Source organism: Solanum verrucosum, unplaced genomic scaffold, assembly GCF_900185275.1.
Source record: "Solanum verrucosum unplaced genomic scaffold, falcon-dt-bn FXZP01000205.1, whole genome shotgun sequence".
Classification (NCBI taxonomy): domain Eukaryota; kingdom Viridiplantae; phylum Streptophyta; class Magnoliopsida; order Solanales; family Solanaceae; genus Solanum; species Solanum verrucosum.
The window spans coordinates 2227035-2247805 of NW_026019950.1; the positions used below are offsets into that span (position 1 = coordinate 2227035).

A 20771-nucleotide genomic window follows, 5' to 3' on the forward strand; every position below is an offset into this window, starting at 1 on the left:
TTATTTGTCTCAATCACAACCATATTACGATCACATCATAGTATTACACATCATCTATCTCAATCACAACCATATCACGACCACATCATAGTATTACATATCATCTGTCTCAACATCAATGTCTGTATCAATCATAGACTACTCATGCTCTTCTATCATCTCAATATCAGTTATCACATGACTTATTCAACAAATTCAAGTCACATATAACACATTTAGCTCGTTTTATTCCCCATCTTTCAATTACAACAATTTCAATCAACAAATAAAACTCATCCTCAATCCCCATTACTCCCAAACACAATTAGGAAAGTAGTCATGTGTAGTCTAAGAGTTTAACAAATTTTAGAAGTCACTTGCCTTAAAACACTTCAACTAGTAACTCAAATTTGAGTTTTACCCTTCCGAGCACGCTCCAAATCACCACAATCTATTCATAAATGGAATCTCACAATCAATACGAATCTAACAACACCAATATTGTGAAATTTGGAGAAAAGGGTAAAATGGTCAAAAAAATCTCGTTTCGAAAAATATTCTCGAAATCTGGAAATTTTTAGTGAAAAATGTTCCCCAAGAAATTTAGAATCCAATAGTGAAAACCGTTTCGAAAAAGGAGTTGAAATGAGTTCACAAACTCAAATTTTCTATTAAATTCGGATTAGGCAAAAACCCCCAAATTTTTCAGTTGAGATCTCAAATTTTGATGTTAAAATCCATAAATAATCGATGAAAATCAAAGATATAAGTTGGAAATAACTTACCCAATGAATTCCTTGCGAAAACCTACTTGAAATCACCTATTTTTGAGCTCTCAAAGTCTAAAAATGGAGAAATGGGTATTTTTCAAGTTGGGGGAAAATGGCTACTGTTTTTGGCTTTAAAAAATAAGAAAAAAAACTGCTGTTGCAGCTAAAAAAAAACACAGCAGCTGAAACAACAATAACACCAAAGTTTAAGTCCCCGTTGGACCCTCAGGATTCGTTCGGAATCTCGTGCACACAAACTAAATATGTACCCCCACTAAATTCGACGTTCCGGACTCAATGGAACCGTCGGAATTTGAATTCGAGGACTCCTTGACCCGAAATTCAATAAGATGCCAAGAAACTAGTTTAACGCCAAAAAAATTCGAAACTCAAACGGAGCGTCTAAAAATTCAACCAAGACTCATTTTAGACTTAGAATCGCCTCCCGAAACCAACGGTACTCTCGGAATTTCAATCTGAGCCTCGGAACCTCGTATGTTGACCAAAGTCAACTCTTTATCAAAATTTCACAACTTTAGCAACTTAGGACCTCAATTCTTCGTTTCAACTCCAAATTCGACTCCGTAACTTCACACAGACCCGTTTCGACATTCTAAAACTGCCGGAATCGATGGAAATCCGATCCGAGTCCCGAAACTCCAAATGACTTGAAAAAGCACTTTTTAACCAACTTTAACTCATAAAAACTCAACTTCTCAAAAACTCAACTTTTTACCAATTTTTCCTCAAACCAACTTTACAACCACAAAACATGGGACTCGGGGCAACTACCGAAAGGGCAAAATAGTCATTTCCACGAAAATTACCAAAATGACCTTTCGGGTCATTACAATATACAAATACAATTCACCTCTCTCCACTCTCTGTCTTCTCTCGCTCGCCTCTCTTCTCCGTCTTCCAATCTCACTCGCCTCTCTCCCCCCTCTAACATATAGCTACAAATTGTAATTAGCAAACTATAACTATAGAGCCTAATTAAGTTTATTTTAGTGGCTATTCCCAATTAGCAATTTGTGAAATAATTAGTCTAATATTTGAGATGATCTAATTTATAAAATAACCAGCAAATGCATATATTTTTTAACTGATTGTGTCCAAGTATATAATCCCAATGAATATTTGACTATTTGAGTTTTCATTTGTTAATTTCGGACATCTTCGTTCATCCATGTTCAAGTCATCTGAAAATTAAACTAATTGTTACCCAAGTAATTCAAAATGAATCCTAAAAGTCCTGTCATAATATTTAAATTTAAAAAAATCCTATTTTTCTTTGATATGTTATATGTAGTTATAATGAAGAAAGTTTTTTTAAATAAATAAAGTGTTTGATTATTAAACCTTATATAAATTATAAGAATACAATTTAAAAATTTGTAAGAATTTGATAGATTACGCTACAATTTAGTATTTAACTCATTTTCGATCCAGCTCATCTCGATCCAATTACTTATTGGACAAGAATTGAATATTAAATTATTAATTGATTTGTACATTTTAACGCGTTCAAATTCAATTTAATAACCTCTTTACTCGCCTAGCTAATACGATCGTACTAGGCACTAGCCATTGATTAACATGAGTTGAATGTACACCATCATTTAAATAACACACTTCTTTTTTATTTGATAGTATTAGTTGCATGTGATACAGTGCAACTTTTGTCGGCGAAGAAACTACAAATATGCTTCGACAAATACAAACATTAAATTAAGAGATTTTAGGTTTGATTTTCTGATATAATTTTTTTTTAATAGAAAGAATTTCCCTTCAAATGGGTGGCTCGAATTTCAAAATAGTCTAACTTCTATGGAACAATCAAAAATAAAACAAAAGTAGTACCATTGTTTCAAGGCAAAGTGTGTCATGGCCTTAGATTTTCATTGGTTGTCAACATAAAAATTTTAAAAACACTTCTTTGTTTTTGTCTTTTCATTAGACCAGTAGAATCATGGATTCCACTTTAATTTGTTCGAATTTGGTGGTACCCTGTCAGTCCAATAATTTGTTTTTTCTTCTTCTCAATTTCATGTGTTTTTTCTTTGTTTAATCATTCTAGCTAGTAAAATATACTTTAATTAGGCAATGTCTGACACTTTTACTTAGTATTCTTCCCTAAGGATCCTTGATTTTTATTGTTTTTTAGTCATATTATTGGAGATACTCAACCTATTGTTTTATGTGGCCTGGTTAGATGTTCAATGGCAAACAATAATAACACATTCAATTAAGTCCTATAAATGGGTTTTAGAAAGGGTGGATGGTTGGGTGGATGTTTTATCTTTATTTTTATGAGGCAGAGAATTGTTTTTGATAAATTCTCAACTAAAAATACTCGTTATTTAATTTTGACAAAAAAGTTAGTTTTTTTTTCATTGGGACTACTAGACTTTCGATATATAGCTTCTAGCATTGATTTAAATAAGATCACACAATAACAAATAAATATTTAGTGACAATGATATAATTATGGTTATATTATATTTAGCGACAATGATAAATATGAGTAGTTATAATCTCCAGATAAATATCATCAACAGCTTTAGCTACTCTGAATGTAATGACATTAACTCAATTACCGCTAAAAGAAAAATCTATTGCCACTAAATGTCCCTTAATAGTGAGTTGTTTGCTTAAATTGATGATAGACTTTAAGCATTACTAATTTACTATAGTACTCTTTAACGTTTAAACCAAACAATAACAGCATCTCAACCTTTTTTTTCCTTGAAGGAATAAGAAATTGAAGATGCAAATGGTGACCATTTCTTGGAGAGTACTTGTTCTGTTCATCAACAAAATAGAACCTGGAATATTCTCAATTTAATAAATCACATCTTTAATAACTTGGCTTAATAATATAATTGTGATCACCTTTAATTTGTACCAAACCGCACGAAGCAATAAAAATTAGTCCACATTCAAACTTGAAAAGTAAATAATTAAGGACCACAAGAATTGGAGATTATTGCTTTAAAAACTCTTTGACCAGATCTGATTAATTAAAAAGGTTCAATTCGAATCTTTTGTTTAAAAAAATAAAAGTGAATTAGGGTTGAGATTTGATTAGGAACGGACCTCTTGTTAAATTTTTTTATTTTATTTTTGATTTTCCACTCGGTGTCTGATATCTGCATTGAAATCCAACTAAATCCGGATTCGCGTCGGAACGTTCCTTATAAAGCGCTTCCTAACAAAAACGACTATGTACCAGGGTATCCAAACTTAAAGCATCTGATTAAACATGAAGAAATACTCACCCCCACCACCTTTGTTGGTGACCTCTTGTTAAATTATTAATTATCGGTCACACAGTACTGTCAAAAAGAACAAATAGCATTGAGATTTTAGCTACAATATTTTACCTTTAGGATGTGTTACTTTCTTTTGAAAGAAAGAATATATTTTGAAAAATGTTTTTCGAAAAAAAAAAGTCAATTTCCGGTATTATTTGTCAGAATTCAGAAAATATTTCTTAAAAAAAATAAATAAAAAAGAGTAAGTTTCCTCTCGTTTTGGGGGATAGTAGCTTAAATGATTGCTTTGTGTAATTGATTATTATAGTCACTTAATTTTGTATTGTCTACCAAATGTTGCTAAACTTCACCAACTTAACTTTTATGGTCCTTATAAATTTTCGATACCAATTTAATGGTGTAATAACGGTAATATCTTTTTAAAAAGGTAAAATCAATATAAAATTATCGAATCCTGTGACAATTTTTTTTAAAATTATTTTATTATTTTAACTTTTTTTTCTTATTATTCTTCATTAATAGAATCTAATAAGGTGTTATCTAAAATATTCATATGCAAGAAAACACCTTGTTAAATTCAACTAATGAATAATAACAATAAAAATAAAAACAAATCAAAGATTAAAAAATTAATTGAAAACTCAATAGTTAAATATTGATTTAATTTTTTTAAAAAAATTGTAAATTCTAAATACAGCTTTCAAATCATTAAATAAATATCATAAATTATATTTCTTGAGAACAATAACCGTGAAAGTCAATATACTGTACACCCTAACGCACACTTGAGTATATTTGACACCCTAACACACACAGAAGATTCCCCAAACTTTGATCATAAATTAACGAAGCTAATTAAGGTCTCCCCTTGGCTTTTGGGCTGTTAACTATCATGAACCATTGGACATAGGCATAAAAAAAAATTAAAAATTAAAACAAAACAAAAAAAAAACTTATACGAGATTTTAGCATTAGTCGACATTCTTTTGTATCTCTCTGTTTTTCTTAGTAATCATTTGTGATTCTGAGATTCTTAGTGACAATGACCCTTCTCAAATTTTTAACACTGAAATATATAAAACATAGATCCTAACACTGAAAATCCTCAAATAATGGCCCAATAAAATTAGTTCTTTAGGAAACATAGATTTTGACAATCAACTTGGTAAAGTTACACTTTATGCTTGACAAGACTATTTACCTTTTTCACTTTTATAATAATTCAGTATCTGAAAAACTCATTGATTCGACTAGTTCAAATTTAAACGATCTATAATCTGATAATCATAACAGTACCCATTTAAGGAGAAATAACCTTCCTATAGACAAAAAAAATCACTTATGAAAAAAAGAAATTGAAACCTTTAAACAAAAATACGAAGTAAAAGAATCACAGCCATCCACCACATATATATCTAACTAAAGGTAACAATGAAGGTGCAAGTTGTAAAACTAAAGGTGAACGTTATCCCAAGAATCTTTACTAGCACTAAAAATCATTGGACATACCATGGCAATATTTTTGAGGTCACTCTCCACTTTTTTTAAAAAAAATGATTACTAGAAAGGGCAAAAGTATGAAATGAATTGCCATCCTCCTGCTTTATTTGTCGATTGTGAATATCGTCCTAAATATTTTATTTATTTGAAACTGATATTATATGTGTAATTTGGCAAAAGGGAAATTCTTCCACTTTCCCTGGGAAAAATGGTTTGTGGAATCTTTCAAGAACAAAACAGACAGTCTTCATTTAATATATTTTGAGTTTAATTAAAAGTATGACTTTGAGTTTAAACGTCTTATTTTAGTCCGTTGATTTACAATTATACAAGTATCTATTTTTTTTATATTTTTAGACGACAACTTTTAATAGTTTATATTTTTTCTTTAATACTGTGACTAGTTAAACACCACTGCATAAATTATCAAAATATATTGAGCTGTTAATTTTTAATTTTAAGAAAAACTCTGCTTCCTCAGTACGTAGATCTTGTGATTTAAATATTGTCTCGTGAACAGGGAATAATAGCAATATGAATAGAGAGGAAAACTTATATATCAATAGATATATATAATATAGTCTGTGAATTATTTAATTAATGCGTGGAACTATTTTCTGAGATAGATGAATCACAAAAGAGGATTAATATATTCGTGCTTTTAAGGGACAACTTTTTACGTGTACTATGCAATTCTTCTTTTTATTTTGCAATACTTTAAAATGTATAGCTTTAAGATATGATGGTGTAAAATTTTTGTACATATTAAAATTATATTTATAAAATAATTTCAGGTAAATGTAAGTAGTAATTTGCTAGAAATGTTAATTTGCATATAGTTTAATCAACATAATAAACTAGCAAGTATGGAGTACTTAACTTTTTCAAATAAAAAAAAATCCAGATTATCTCTGGATCGTGTTGTATTAGCAAAATGGAGTATTTAACTTAAATAATATTTTAAATAAAATGAAAGAATTTTGAAAGAAAAATATTTGCTTCTGAGCCCAATCATTAGTAAAGTTTAATTTATAACCCAGTGATAATGCTGAATAATTATATTTACCGTTCTAGTAAATTTTAGGAATAGCAAAAATAAAAATTATATTAGTGTTTTATAGCTATAATTTTGTTATTTGCGCTCCATAGACAAATTATGTTTATGGATCATCTGATTTGTATAAATCGGGCGCTAATTCGTATGTGTCTATGAAAATTGCGTTTATACATGTATATGTTCTTTGTGTTAGGCTAGAGTGGCGAGCGAGATTGGGAGAGAGAGAGGAGAGATGCTTAGAGAGTGGAGAGATGTGAATTGTACATGTATATCGGTTAGATAATAGTGTATATGTAACTACTATGTATATGTATTAATGATTGTGTTTGTATATTTGAATAAAATTTGAATTCGTATACAATTGAATCGAGTTAAAACATTTGTATTTGTATATCAAATCTCTCTCTCGCTTTATACAAACACAAATTATACATTGTATTTTGTAATTTATGTTTATATAAAGTGAGAGAGAGAGGGGAAGGCAAAAGAGGACTGGGCAGAGGAAGATTTGTATTTGTATAATTATAAGTGTATAGGACAGAGAGATATGTGTATTTGTATTTGTATATACAGACTATACAGTCTCTCACTTTATAGCAATACAAACACAAATTATTCATTTGTCTTTGTATAAAGTGAGAGAGGCAAGGGAGAGATGACTGAAAAAGAGGAGAATAGCGAGCGAGATTTCAGAGAGAGGGGAGAGAGGCAAATGACAAGAAGTTTATTGCGAATTGGAATTAAATGAAACTGTAGCTATAACATTTATTTTGAATTAGTAATTTGTTATAATACACAAATTTCCGTTTCATTATTCATGTGCTATATTAAAATTGTATTTTTACTCCATATTTTGAGGATAAATTAGTTCAAGAAATGATAAAATCTAAAACATTTCCTAAAAAAGGGACCAAAATCATACATTTGATTATAGATTTGAATATACTTAGTTGATAAGAAGGATCAAAAAATAAAAATTTATCAATGACTGAGATTATATACGGTGTTTTTGTGATATTTTATAATTTTCAATTTTAAAGCTTAAATGTGTGATTTCTCGCACGATATTTTACAATTTTCGCTTGATCCCATAGTTCGAATTTGGGAGGGACAAAATTAGTTGGGTTATTAATTTCTTTAGAGGTTATTTGATCTGAGATGAGTTGGGTCAAAATGACCCGTCCAACACAAAGCTAAATTATGAATATAATTTGATTTATCATCAAACAGAACTAACATATATTTTGACAAATACTAAAAAAAAAACCTAGTTTCTTATGCATCAATCTGAATTATAAACCAATTTAAGCCAAATTTTAGATGGCTAAAGTATTTTACTTAATCTTAATTAATTAACATGTATTTTACTTCATTAAATCACATAATAATGGAAATTGCATTAGTTTGGTGTATACACCCAATGCGGATAAGTTTTTTCCATGGGTAAATTAAAATATACTAAGACGATATTTTCATGAACTAATTTTGTTGCCCTATTTAGTATCAATCAGGTAAAATTTGCCGAATTTTTACATGTTTGATTAAAAATAATATATATATATATATATAAGTACATTCAATAGAACTTTAATTTCAACGCAATATTTTTATTGCTATATTATCTTTTTGAGTACATTACAAGATAAAGCTAGAACTAGGAAATTAACTCAAAAGGAAAGACAATTAATCTGAGATTAATCCCAAATTAAGCCACAGTTTGCAGCTTAGGCATGTTTACTACATTATTGTTAACTCCACAATTAGTATCATTTGGACACGTGGCAACCTGTGTTTTATCTGAGCAAACCAGTAAACCAAGTTTCACTATGTCAATAATTTGTTCTTGTGTGAGTTCTGGAAGCTTCTTATTAGTATGCATGTTCTCATCCTTCACAATTACACCTGGAGTTTGTATTTCTGGTAGTTTCTGTTCCTTTAGAATGACCTTCTCTTTTTTGCTGTATATTGCATACAATACAATTTGGAGTATACCAAAGATGAATCCCAATACATTTGGAGCCTATAAATAATAACAAGGAATGTACGTTAGAATATATATAGTCCGTTTCAAAATAAATGTCTTTTTTTCTATTTTGGCATGGCATGCATGTTTAAGACTTGATTTTTATACATCTTGTGTTTAAGATTATCCTATTCAATTTTTCTTTTTTACTTTTCAAAACTCCATATCAAATCAAAAGTTGAGTAACAAATTAAAACGGGGGGAGTGAATAACTTACGGCAATGTTAATATCTTTGAGCAAGAGACCATAGAAGAACCACATAACAGCACTTAATGTGAGAAAAACTGATAGAAGTAGTGGCATGTATTCCACACTCTTTGTTTTGATGACTTTTCTCTGCATGAAATATAATTAGGAAAATTAGCTCTACGTAATATGTATGGAATTAAAAAAATAATAGTCAATTGAGAAAATTAAAAATTGCACGTAAAAGTTTACCACAATGCCTAACGGTGCAACGAATACACATAAGGAGAAAATAAGGCAAATCCATCCAACAACTTGTCCACGAACAACTCCTTTGAATAGAAATTCAGTAACTAGGATTATTGCACCAAATCCACCAACTACTGATAACATGAGCATTTTAACAGTTTGGACCTGTACAAATATAATATAATATATTAGACTTATGTGTTGCGTTCTTCATTCATTTAGGTATAAGAAAGTTAATTGTAAAAACTTAATTACGTACCCTGGCTTTCTTTGGTGCGTAGAAAAGGTAGAGACCAACGTAGATAGTCTCAATGAACATACCAAAGGAATTAATTGTGATGAGAAGGGGCATGTTGGTTTTCAAAAGTGCATAATATATCCAAAGCATGGAACTAAAGAGAGCAACCACGTATGGAATTGATTGATAACCTTCTGTTGATTTTTTCTTGTAAATGTTATAGAACGTCGGTCTACAAAAATACATACATAGTAAAATTATAATACGATGTTAATCAGATTATAATAAGCAAAATATATATACCGAACAGTTTTCAAAAATTAAATTAGATGGAGACTCACATTGGAGAAAGGAACACAATGAACGAGACAATGTTGCCTGAAAATTACCAATAAAAAGAAAAAAAGAATGAGTTTAAGGAAGATATGATTAATGTGATCCCTTTAATATATCATTAAGAAATTCAATAGGAATTTCGATAGGAGAAAAGGGTGCATATTAAAATTAAAAAATTGGCGAAACAGACTATTAAGAATTTCTATCAAACAATAAAGAAGCAAGAAGAAGGAGAAAATAAAGATGTATATTTATTTACCAAGGACACCAAAAGCAAAAGCCCAGTGATTAGAAATACCAGCCATCTTTTTTTTTTTTAATGTTTCTACTCAAGAGTTGCAAAAGACAAGTAAGTTTTCTACTTGACTTAGTTGGCAGTGAAATGAAAAGAATTTGATTCACATATTTATACTAGCAAGGGATGGGGAAAATCCTAAATTTATTATATTTTTATTTTATTTTAAAAAATATATATATTTAATGAAAGTGCTATGGCAATATCATAAATTTTAAAGGGTCCCAAGACACATCTTTATTATGTCATTCCCCAATCCTTAGGAGCACTAAAGATTTATTACAACTCATGCATACTTTATTGTTTTTTCTTTTATTGTCTATACGAAATGAACCCAAATTAACAACCAAAAAGAAGAAGAAAAATGGGAAGAGGGACCAATTAATAAAGCTTTAGATTTACATCAATAATAGAGTTGGATGTGGTGTAGCTATTGAGAAGATCAATTTGATGCAATGGCTGATGAATTTAGGATATGCTTAGCTTTGCAATTGCTTTATGTTACACTTATCTTCTCCTAGTGGGGTGTCATTTATCTGAACATATAGTCGTCTACTATGAAATGGATCCAATATAATTAATCTACGTGATGTATTTTTTTGTGACATATTTAGCATATCACTTGTTTTTCTAAAGATTATAGATAATTGTTTTTTGAAAGGGATATTAATTATTGGTAGGTTAGTGGCTTAATGGTGTTTGTATTTTAATTGTGTATAAAAGTTATATGTACGTAATTATAGTGTATCTATATATATATATATATATATATATACACGTTGTGTTACATTATATATATATGCATGGGAAAATTTATATTCTAGTTTATGGTGAACATGAATCCATGGTGAATGGAGAGATGACTGCATCTATTGTACGTATTGCCTATAGTGTATATAATATGCTTATAAATTGTATAATATATGTATGTATACTTTTTTTTATATTGTATATACTATGCTTATACATTGTATAGTGGTGTTGGTGATATTTATGGTGTTTATTGGTGAAGATTTTGGTCGATGTTTTGCGCATTTTCAATGAATGGAGAGATGACTTTATTTCAATGTCTAATTATTGTATATTCATTATTATTATTATTATTATTATTATTATTATTATTATTATTATTATTATTGTATTATCCCTATTTATCAAAACATAATGCATATACGAATATATATCAAATATATATATACATTATTTGCAACGATGATGAGGGCGATAAAATACATAAGAAGTGTATATAGTGAATTTGTGACAATGAATAAATTACAGAGAAAATGGGGGGATTGAGAAAAACGGTGATGGAAAGAGGAGAGGTAAGGGCAAAATAGATCTAATTTTATTAATTATATATTAACATATATGTTAGTATTATTTTGTAGCTACAGGTTGATTTATTTTTTGACCGAACGACTAATTAACTGTACCAAAATAAAATCTTTCAATCAAAGTGTATTATTAGGTAGCCTTCTCTTTTTCCTTTTGTTGCATGAAATTCATTTTCTTCGTCTAGAAAAAGAAGTTGTCAAAGTTGAATAAATTAACAACTGTCTAAATTACTCCACTTTTAAGGTTTTGTGGTAATATTCTCCAAAATTCAAGAGCCACACTATGTTTCTCTAGAATTATTATTATTATGCTTTTAACAATGATTGAAACCATGATACTTTAATTTTTAAGTCATTTTCTCTTCTTTTATATATAAGATATTTTTGTGGAACGTGTTGCATGCAATATAATTTACCAATAAGGCTGCTACCACTTCTAACGTCATTCTTGATTTAATCTTTACTAGAATAATAATAGCATCTGTATACATCGCTTGCTTGATTCCTAATTCATGCAAAAACCATCAAGCATCTTCTTAGTTTATGTGGTGCTATTCAGATTTTAGATATTAATTTTTTTTTTCTAAACACGATTTTTCAATTCAAATAATTCCACAAAAATTGGGTAGGTGATTAATAATTTGAATATAAAATATTGAAGGTTGAATTTTTTTTAAAAAAAAAATTGATTCTCAAAATATACTTTAAATTGAAACCAAAGGAGTAAAAGAGATAAAGATCATGCAAAGTGCAGTGGTGGAACTGCTCCACTCTTAAACAAAGGTTTTAGGTTCGAGCCTTGGGTATGGAGAAAATCATATTGAAAGCGTCTCACACATAAATGGGCCCTGCATGCAGTGCAAGATCCGAACTTTGTTGGAGCTTCGGACCGGAAAAGAAGGACATTATTTTAACTGAAAAGGGTCTCATCAATTATTATAAAGTACACATTTAAAAAAATGAGAGATTGAGATCCAAAGATGTATTCTCAAGTCCTCCAGATTGCGTGGAGGACTAAAATTTTAATATTTTATGTTATAATGAACTAATGGTCCTTTTCCGTCTTCTTTCACCATAAAAACCCACGCAAAAGATGCATCGTTTTCTCTATAGTTAAAAATTAGAAAAAATTTTGATTTAAATTTTTTTAAAAATTCTAATAATGCAAGTCGGTGCTTTTTACCTGGCATGAGGTGAGGGTCTTTAAATTTAGCAGCTATTGTATTGAAATTCATAAAATTTAATAAGAAAAGGAAATAATATGCAAAATGACAAATATTTATAGTGTATTATTTAATTGGCTATAGTTTTAAATATTTATGATTTGTGGCTATAGTTTTTTAAATTTTGCAATGAATTTGTCAATTCGATTTCTGATTGTATAAAATCAGAATGCAACTATTTGTATACGATTTTTTGATACATTTGATTTGTATAAGTTATGAAAAATTCATAATAAATTACCATGTTTGTATATTGGCAAGCGGAATATACAAACGGAGTTTTGAAAAATTCCTATATGTATAAATACAGAATTTGTATATACTTACCTTGTTTGTTTATTGACAAATAAAATATACAAACAAAAATACCTATAGCAAAAGAAATTATATGTATAAAGCGTAATTATGCAAATTGTTGCTAAGGAGACTAATTAAATTTCATCTCTTTGTTATTTATGAAATTTTCTCTAAAATAAATATGCAATTGAAAAACACAAATGTGTAAAGATATCATGACACATATATGTATATACGAATTACTAATAACATCCTAATAATCCAAACATAATTAAGAAAAAAAAACATAGTATCTAGAAAGAAATAGACATATCGTTTGTACTCTTGAGAAGTAAAGTAATTCATAAATTCTCTTAATTCTAAAGTTTTTAATGTTTTTCAAAGAATATTTTCAGATTTAGAGAGAGAAGGTGTGTGATAAATGAAATATACAACATCCTTTTATTTTTTTTCAGTACACACACAAATCCCCACCATGTGAACTTGAACGTGAATTGTAGATCATCAAATAGTTTGGTACAGAATAACCAAAACCTCTAAAAAGTGTTACAACTATAAGTCTATAACAAAATCATGAGTTTGTCAGAAAAAAACTCATTGACCTAGTTTTTTTTTAGAGAAAATAAGTATTTCGATGGAGTAAAAAAAATATTTTTCAGAAGCTAAAAAAAAATTGCTTAACTTGCTTTTTGAAAAGCACCTTTGAGAAAAATATATTTAGAATTACTTTTTAGAAGCAAGCTTCTTGATAAAACACTAATTGTTATTCCTACGTTCTTTCAAATTCATTGATCAAATACAAATTGCATCTTATCAAATATTTTTTTTTGAATTTTTTTTTAAACTAAATTGATTTTATAAATTTGGCCAAATAAGTTATTAGTCTTTTCTTGGCCTGATTATGAATGCTAAAAGGGGCCTAACTAGAGGGACATTTTTAATAATAATTGGCATAATACAAGGAAACAGAGGATGTGTAAACTTTAAAATTTGCCTATAAAAACATCGGTTGACGTTTAACAAATTCTAAAACACTCTACTTCTTAGCTATAAGGAGTTGGATATAGCCTAGGACTTGAATATTCACTTGACCAAATGTATATTTGTATGGTGGCAATTCCACTACTTTAGTTTCCTCCATAAAATGGTAAAGGCAATGCTCCATTAGTAGTACATTAAGGACTAAGGTCCGTTTTAATTTATTTGTCCTATTTTTTTAGTCTATTTTTAAAAAAAAACATCTTTTTTTTTAAATTAGGTGTCATATGAGCGGTCGAACTGGGAAAACTATATTATGACATACATCCATATCATATACAAATTCTACCTATATTTCCAAATTATACCCTATCTTACCACTAATTAAGAGTTTCCTACCATATATTGATGAATACACACCTAGATATATGTATTCATACTACCAGATACACTAAAATCGAGAGAGAGGCAAGCTAGATGGGGATGGAGATAGTCATGTATCACAGATATATGTGAATCACACTAGATACATGTATTTGTATGTATCCGATATGATTTGCATGTTTTTGGGATACTAGATACATAGGAGAGTGGGGAGCAAGATGGAAGGGAGGCGAGCGAGATTTATTTATGTATCACATATATGTGTGAATTGAATTCACTTGGATACAATGTATCTAAAACTTCCTAGATTTTAACACTTTATTTGAAAATCAGTCAAATTCAATCAAGAAAATTAGTGTTTCAAATTCAACTTGAAATTGTATTTAAAGAATTTTAATTTCAAGCATAAACATTGTTCCAAATATTCTTTACAAAAAAATATAACAAAATAAGATTACATCTTCAATTTCAACTTCATAACTTCAAAATAAAGTAAAAATTATTAGGCAACTTGTCTGATGGTGAAATCCTAATTTATTAGGCAATTTCTCTAATTAATTGAAACCCTAGATTTGATTGCGAATCTTTTAACCAAAACATTGTCAAAGATACACTTTGTTTGGCAAGATTAATCATTCAAACTTATCATATGTCCTTATAAATCATATTCATATCAAGACAAGACTATATATATAATACTATATTGATATAATTTAATAGGAGAAAAAAAGGCTTACCCTAATAACCACACAAATTACAAGAATACAACTTTAGTATTTTTTATCTTATTTTTTTTTAACCTAAAGTTGGAGGCTATCCTAAATATTGCAACTTTAGTAGCACAAAAACATGGAAGTAGTTCTATAAAAGTGGACAATGTCATAACTATGGGACATCAATTAGCTATATATTGAGGTCACCCAATATAAATGATGTTTCCCACTGATTTCCTCTCTTTTAATGATTGCTACAAAAGGTAAAAATAAATAAATTAAAAAGATACTCCTGTAGCGATTGTGATCGATCGATCGTCCTAAATACATTATTTGGAACCAATATTGTCTAATAATGTGCCAAAAGGAAAAGTTCATCCACTTTTTCCGGGGGAAGATTGGTTTATGGGAATCATTTTCTTTCGGCCGGATCGATTGGAGCTCCGACTCATTTAAATTAATATTGCGTAAAGTTCATTTTAAAAAAATGTGTTTTTTATCTGTTTTTTTCATATTCAAAAACTCAAATTGAAAATTTCTAATTAAGAATAGAAATTTTTTATTCATCCCACTGTAATTTCTGATGATATGAATTTGTGGGCATCTTTTACGAACAAATAAAATCAAAGACATTCGTACATCAAATATTGTGTTTACAGTAAAAGCTTTTCTTTCTATTTTTTTGAAAGTAAATTGCAGTTTAAATCGTTAGGGATCTAGAATCAAACGGTTTTTCCAAAATTTGATGTAATTTTTTCGAAGGTGTTTTGTGGATTTCATCTAAAAAATCTAGTAGAATCTAGTTTAAGGTTCTCCCCATATGGACTGACTAAATTACGAAATGTATAATGACAAAAAAAAGTATATGTTGTTTTGGTGAATATAATGTTATGATATATTGATTGTATTATCATTTTTTTTAGTACATAATGTCACACATTAACAAATTTGAAGGATAAACTTAAAAAAAGTAAAACACGTATGTACCGGAATAAAGCTATTATAACAAAGTAGAGTAATATATAAAATGATTATATTAGATAGAGAAAGCAAATACAAAAACAAGAAGAAAAAGGTAATGACATAATCACACAAAATCAATCATTATAACAATATTATAATACAATAAAATTTAAGTCACAATCAAGAAAATATTAAATTTAAACTAATAACACAAGAGGTCAGGGGAATAGCCATATAGGTGTTATGGGTTCATCCAAACTCCTTTCGATAAAAAATTATATAGTATAATCTAAGGTTAAAATTATTTTTTATATATACCATAGATGCTGAATCCTCTTATTCTTCGAGTATTTACTTCTTTATATATTAAATTTTAATCCTTTAAATAAGTTATGACTCCGCCATTACCGCAAATAACAACCATCCAAACAAGCATAACTAAAATAGATAGTTAAGTAGCTAAAACATTGTATATGCTCCATAATTTTCCAATCGAAGGTACGTGTTGATGGACATTTAACTTCTAGCGAAAAAAGAAAGGTATTAAATCATGGTAAAGAGGTTTGGTTATGATGTCAACAAGTTGTTCTTCACAATAAATAAATTGCTTCTTTTTCTCAAGATAGGGTGGGGGTAAAGCATAAACATTTTCTTTGACTAAAAATCTAATCGTAAAAAATGACACGTTTTTTCCATTTATGTGAATGTAGTTTTTTTTTTTAATTTAATCGAAAATTATTTCAAATAATTTAATTTTTCATTTTAATTTACCTAATGAAAAGCTTTTATAACAACATAAATATTATGACATAATTAAAATCACAATTTTTAAAAACATTATACAACATAAATGTGATGAAATGTTTAAGACTATAAATTTCAAAATTCTTTTTTTTTGTTAAACCTCAGATCCAGACAAATAGACTCATATAAATTGAAATTGAAGAAATTACTACTTTGACACAAATAAGATTTATTTTTGCCAGCAGAAATAATAAAGGAAGAGGATATATTAATTATTTTATATTCCATATCGACTAATTATGTTGAAAGGATTTTAATTGACCATACGATGAAACTTATCAGTAATTTATCGAATATACTTATTAAGCTGTTATAGAAATTATTGTTTTAATTAATAACATTCTTAGCTTGTTCCTCGTTAGATTTTGTGATATATGTATATACTAGTTTTATGGTACGTGCGTTGCACATGTGTATCGTATATATAATATACGATGTTGTAAAATAGAATTAATATTACTAAATTAAAGTTTTTAGTTAATAATTATAGTTGAAAGAACATAGGACAAATTATTATAAATGATTAATACAGATTGTCATATATTACTTGTATTTTGAGATCAAAATGAACATATATCATTGAAACATTTCAAAATACATTGAAAGTTTAAATATGGGGAGAAAGTGATATTTCTTTAGTAGTAGTATTTTTACTTCACTCAATTTTGTAAACGAATCTAACCAATAAATTTTTTTAAAAAATATCAATAAAAATATGTCACCAATAGCCTTTCTTCTTGAAGGTATGAACATAAATGATGGATACCATTTAAGCACAATTTTTCTCTTAAATATTCATACTTGAAATTTAGTATGTGCATGACACAAATAAGGATTACCATAAATATTTCAATATTTTATCTTTATATGTAATATATGTTTTATAAAATATTAGTACTCAATTAATATTTTAGTAAGACTATCATAGAGAGGTAACTTTACAAAAAAAAAAGGTACTTTGTTGTTATAATGAATGATGGTTAAATAGAGATTTGAGTTATGTCAATTATTTAGCTTGACCAATACTTTTTTTTAAAAATCACAACATTTTAAAATAATATATTTTGAAGTTAGAAGATCTTGTTAACTTGATAATACATTTGTGACATATAATACTTTAATTTAAATACAAAATAAATGAATTTATACTACATCATGTTAGCTTCATATATTGGAGTATTACATGCTAATGTATATATTAAGCAAAAAAATAATTCTCATATCATCAAAATTATTTTTCTCAAATACTCGAAGTTATGGAATATACCCTCTTAGGATAGAACGACTTCATCAGAATAGGGGTACCTCATATTTCGCTAAACTTCGAACTCACTCAACAACAATAAATCACACAAAAAAAATTAAAATGCAAGAAGAAGAAGAAGAGTAGAAGATTAAAAAAATTGTGGTTGAAAAATGAGAGGAAGCCCCTCTATTTATAGTCAACAAAGGGTAGTATGAACAAATATTTTTCGTGTCTTATCTGAAAAGTCATGACCTTTCAAGAAGTCACAACCCTTTGGAAAAGTCACAACTTATTGAAAAATTCACAACTCTTTGGAAATGTCACAACTTATTGAAAAAGTCACAACTTATCGAAAAAGTCACAACTCATCGAAAAAATCACAATCTAAGTTAGGGATATTATAGTAATTTAACATTCAAGTTAGGAGTTCATACTTTTAACGTAATATAGAAGATATATCTCAATCTAATATAAGGAAAACCAAATGAACAAAGAGAAAGTATATGTTTTCGATCTTTATGTTTCAAAATCCGAAATCAAACCAAGAAATTTTTTATTTTTAGAAAGAAAAAAAATCTTAATCAGAAACTGAAAAAACATCCCAAATAACGAAAATATTTCTGTTCAACTTACTTTTTCATTTAATAAGAATAATATTGTACACTCTATTAATTTATATTGTTACTATCACAATATCGATCTATTGTAAATTTAAAAGACATTTGTTCCCTAGTAGATCTTATCCCATGGACAGAATAATTAAGCATAAAAACAGAATGAAAAGTTGAAATATGAACAGATATTAATGTTTTAATGCGTGGAACTATTTTTTGAGATAGATGATGATTAATGATCAAAAAAGGAAGTGTGAGCTACAGATATTTAAGAGGATAAAATATTGATGCTTTACTGTTTTGCTCTTAAAGCTAGCATGGAAACAAAAGATAATGGGACAGCCATTTACGTGTACACTGGACAACGTTTGCATGCCAATTAAAATACATTACTAATATTTCTATCCATCAACCAAAGTCGATGGTAAATGAGCGAATTGAATTGAATTGAGGTATGAAAAATGAGCAAATTTAATTGAATTGGGGCGGTTTAAAATGACTAAGTTGTTAAATGGCTAGGTAGATGAAGAAAATAAATGGATAAGTAAAATAGATGAAGGAAAAAATGGAATTGAAGAGAAGTTAGAGAAAATAAATAAGGGAGAAGGTTGTTAACTATAAAAAAATGTTGAATATTAATGTTAAAAAGAACTCCTCATACGTTTAAAAGGTGAATAATTTTATTAATCTATCTGGACAGCATTTTGTGTTTAAATGATACATTACAAATGGAGTTGGAGGGTTAAAGTGATACAAAGTTAAGTTGGAGTGCCAAATGAAATTTAAAGATAAGTTAAAGAGGCTATGTATGTGTTTGGCCTTATTAAATTGAAAAATTCTTGATATGTCCAAAATTATTTGTACGAAAATGAGCTAAAATGTAGATAATAAAAAATTTCATGAATCAACTTGAATTAGATATCATCCCAAATATTGATGGGCCACAATGAGCTAGGCTAATGAACGAGCAACTCAATAATCCATCTAACTTTAGCGGGTTGAATGGATTATGATGTCATTGGCTAATTTTGCTATCTCTAAATATAATTTCATAAGCTAATTTTATTAGCTCTAAATAATATATACTAAAAAATATCCACATAATTGTGTGGTAAACTTTTAAAAATGACTAAAGTTTGGGCTTAATTAGGGATCTATTTTTATAATTTGCTTAATTACGAAATATAGCTACATTTTATGGAGAGGAGAGAGGCCAGCGAGATCTGGGAGCAGTGGCGGACCCAGGATTTTTATTCATGAGGTTCAAAAAATAAAAGTATAAACATGTAAATAACCCTTTAGAAATGGACCCTTGAATTCTTTTGGGTTTAAAACCACACAAAAAAAAAAAAACTAAAACTAAAAAAGAAAAAAATAAAACGCTATCAACTGGGATTCAAACTGGTGTTATGAAGGTAAATTTCAAGGTAACTTGCCACTGCGCCATTAGCTTCTCCTTGTCATTAAGGGGGTTCAAAATTTATATATCTACAGAAATACAGAAAATTTACTTTATATATACAGTGTAATTTTTTGCCGAGGGGGTTCGGGTGAACCCCCTGGATCCCACGTGGGTCCGCCCCTGTCTGGGAGAGAGATGAGAGCGGTTGAATACAAATTCAACTGATACGAAATACAGATATAATTATCTGCATACAATTAAGACAATTGGTTTGTATCATATATCGAATATAATTGTATAAACGAACACAATTTATATCGACAAATACAATTGAAAAAATACAAATTGTCAGAATACAATTGATACATAATACATATATAGTTGATACATAATACAAAATACAGTTGATATGGAATACAAATACGTTTGATACATAATACAAAAACAATTATCATATTTATGTAGAATATTTTTTTGGGCTAGCTGCAATTGTTTGGGAGAGAGAGATAGAGAGAGGCAATAATTTGTATAATTCGCACCTCGTTTGTGTAATTCGTGGGTACGTTTGTATAATTCGTGTGTATTTGTATAATTGAGTAATACAAATTTTGGAATTATACAAATATGATAAACCTCGAAACAACGAAATGATACAAAAACAAACATCTTAACTTTAAATAATTATACAAATTATATTATACAAATTACATTATACAGATTATATTATACAAAATTCAAAAATCACATGTTTATACAAACTTTAAAAAGTCAAAAAATATTGAATGTTCTAGTGATAAAACTGAAAAGCGAAAGGAAATTGCCGTCATATACAAATACAAATCATCGTATACAAATACAAATCAAAGAAGAATTGTTAGTTGCGAATTATACAAACGTGACG

At 28.4% G+C, this 20771-nt stretch overlaps 1 protein-coding gene across 1 annotated transcript; it reads right to left on the minus strand.

Annotated features, from left to right (window-relative positions):
• Positions 1-8186: 8186 nt before the first annotated feature.
• LOC125813674 (bidirectional sugar transporter N3-like) lies at positions 8187-9972 on the minus strand. Its single transcript, XM_049493120.1, has 6 exons — positions 9877-9972; positions 9623-9659; positions 9303-9513; positions 9047-9208; positions 8825-8944; positions 8187-8604 (listed from the first exon to the last, which is right to left on the minus strand). The coding sequence occupies exons 1-6, from the start codon at positions 9920-9922 to the stop codon at positions 8290-8292; spliced, it is 891 nt and encodes a 296-aa protein (XP_049349077.1). The 5' UTR covers positions 9923-9972; the 3' UTR covers positions 8187-8289.
• Positions 9973-20771: the final 10799 nt, after the last annotated feature.